The sequence below is a fragment of the Austrofundulus limnaeus genome, unplaced genomic scaffold (assembly GCF_001266775.1).
Source record: "Austrofundulus limnaeus strain Quisiro unplaced genomic scaffold, Austrofundulus_limnaeus-1.0 Scaffold588, whole genome shotgun sequence".
Classification (NCBI taxonomy): Eukaryota; Metazoa; Chordata; class Actinopteri; order Cyprinodontiformes; family Rivulidae; genus Austrofundulus; species Austrofundulus limnaeus.
This window is the reverse complement of record NW_013952990.1, coordinates 31324-33832: the sequence shown is the minus strand read 5'-3', so window position 1 is coordinate 33832 and position 2509 is coordinate 31324. Positions and strand designations below refer to the sequence as shown.

Below are 2509 nucleotides of genomic sequence, written 5' to 3'. Positions count from 1 at the left end.
GTGTGTGTGTGTGTGTGTGTGTGTGTGTGTGTGTGTGTGTGTGTGTGTGTTAGTTACATCCCAGGAGTGTAAGAACCAATCAGACGAGCTGTTGATCCTCAGGCAGTTTTTTTGTAAAGACCAATCAGCTGATGGATCCGTGTCTCTGTGTGAACAGGAAGTGCGTCTGCTCCAGAACTGGTCCTCCTCCTGGTCCAAACAGGACTCTTTGACTCAGCACTGTCTCTGAGTCGGACCTTTAAACTGGACCTGAGTCCAGTCTTTGACGCTCTGACCTTCAAGTGAGTTCAGGAGGAAGCTCAGGTTCTCCTCGTCTCCTATCCTTCCTTCCTTATCTCTGCTTGTTTTCTTTCCTTGCTTCTCTACATTCTTTGTTCTATCCTTACCTCCTTTACTTGTCTCCTATCCTTGTTTCCTCACATTATTTCCTCATCCCCTTCTGTTTACCTACTGCCCTTTTGATTAACTTGTCTGTTTGTTTACCTTTGTGTTTGTCTGTTTGTTTACCTTATGTGTTTGTTTGTTTACCTTTAATTTTTTGTTTGTTTGTTTACCTTTAATTTTTTGTTTGTTTGTTTACCTTCTATGTGTTTGTCTGTTTGTTTACCTTTGTTTGTTTGTCTGTTTGTTTACCTTTGTTTGTTTGTCTGTTTGTTTACCTTTGTTTGTTGTTCTGTTTGTTTACCTTTGTTTGTTTGTCTGTTTACCTTTTGTGTTTGTTTACGTCAGGTGCATCCAGATGCAGTTTGGGGGGGAGGAGTCTCAGAACGAAGCTTGGAGCTGGTTGGCTGCCAATCAGCTGTCTGTCGTTAACACAAAGGAGTCCAGGTGTGATTCATTTGTCAGTAATTATGTTGACCAATCAGAACCCGGTTGTGACTCCGCCCCTCTCTTTCCACTTCCTCTGTCCTCAGCGCCACTGATGAGGCGTGGCGCCTGCTGGCCTCCTACCTGGACAGGTATCCTTCCACCAACGGGCAGCATCATCGCCACGTCATCCACAAGCTGCTGTCACATGGAGTGCCGCTGCCTGATTGGCTGCTGCAGTCCTATAAGGTGATGGGGGCGGGGCTTGGTAACAGTTCAGATCTTATAAAATGTGGTCCAATGAAAACATGAAATGTTTCTCAGGTGGGCGGGGCTAAAGCTCGTGTTGACACTGACAGTGTTTTTATTTTTTCAGCGTGTTGATGCTCCGTCGCTGCTGCGCCTCCTCCTGAACTTTGACCACCTGGAGGCGGCGGCCGAGCTCGTGCTGGAGTACGTGGACGCCGTCCTTGGCCGAGGACACCAGTACTTTGGAATAGAGGTACAAATACACACCGAGTACTGCAGTAGTACTGCGTGAGTGCGTGTCGTTGACCTGTTTTCGTTTGGCGTGTCAGAGGCCGCTGTCGGCCACGTCTCCGCCCGCCTGGCTGCCGTACACCGCCATCGATCAGCTGCTGCACGCTCTGAGCGAGACGCGGACGCACATCAATGTGAGGCACTTCCTGTTTACATCACAGCGGCATCGTTCACCTGAGTGTGTGTTTGTGTTTGTGTGTGTCTCACTCTGAAGCGTTTTGTGTTGCAGCTTCACACCAAACTCCAGGACAAACTAGACGAGTATCACGGCGTCGTGCGACAGATGAGCCAACGGCGTCTCATCGCTCAGAGACGAGTCGCTGCTGAGATCAGCTGATCAATAATCTGATCAATAATCTGATCACTTTTCTACGTGTTGTTTTTCACCTGTAAATGTGTTGAATTAGAATTAAAATGTTTTTTTTAAAGTTTCGTCCAGTCTCGTTACTCCAGACTTCAGCTGATTGACAGGAGCCTGCAAGTATTAGCTCCGCCCTCTAAACTAATCTAATTTAAAGTCTGTAGCTCCGCCCTCTAATCTAATCTGATTTAAAGTCTGTAGCTTTCACCTGTGAGAGCCCACAAATTAGTAGCTCCGCCCCCTGAGATCATGCCTGTCTGTAGCTCCGCCCCTGATCTAATCTGATTTCGTGTCAATGTTTGTAGCTTTTTTTTCTAAGAAAAATAGAAAAGGAGACTGAAAAATCCACAGAGGACAAGTGTGGACACAAGTCCACTGTCTCTGTAGCTGTGTGTCTTTGTGTGCTTCTCAGTGTAGTTTTGTGTAGTTGTGTGTTCTCCATGTGTAGTTGTGCGTGAGGAAGTAATTTTCTTGATGGATTGTTTGTCAGTACAGGAAGTCTGTTCATCTAAATAGAACCTCTGTGGGACGAGTGTTTGTGTGAAACCCCTGTTGTATGTCAGCGTGTAGTTGTGTGTCAGTGTGTAGTTGTGTGTGTGTGTGTGTGTGTATCATTGTGTGCGTTTGCTTGGCTGACACTCATTAAAATGTGGATCTTTGTTCTCTTTGGAACCGGGTCACATTCCTTTGGTCCGGATCATTTCCCATCAGATTTCTGCAGCTTTTCATCAGATTTTTAACAAATCGATAAAATGTTTAAAGGATTTAAATTAAGGTCTATAGAGTTTGTTTGTTTATATA

At 45.6% G+C, this 2509-nt stretch overlaps 1 protein-coding gene across 2 annotated transcripts in view; it reads left to right on the top strand.

Annotated features, from left to right (window-relative positions):
• Positions 1–1779, top strand: part of nup160 (nucleoporin 160) — a 14148-nt gene extending 12369 nt beyond the window's left edge. For both annotated transcript variants that reach the window (XM_014026767.1, XM_014026768.1), the window contains exons 28-33: positions 158–281; positions 730–828; positions 915–1056; positions 1184–1309; positions 1386–1481; positions 1577–1779. In XM_014026767.1, coding sequence (XP_013882221.1) covers positions 158–281; positions 730–828; positions 915–1056; positions 1184–1309; positions 1386–1481; positions 1577–1684 — 695 coding nt within the window. In that variant the 3' untranslated portion in view covers positions 1685–1779. The remainder of the gene's footprint in view (positions 1–157; positions 282–729; positions 829–914; positions 1057–1183; positions 1310–1385; positions 1482–1576) is intronic.
• The last annotated feature ends 730 nt before the right edge of the window (positions 1780–2509 follow it).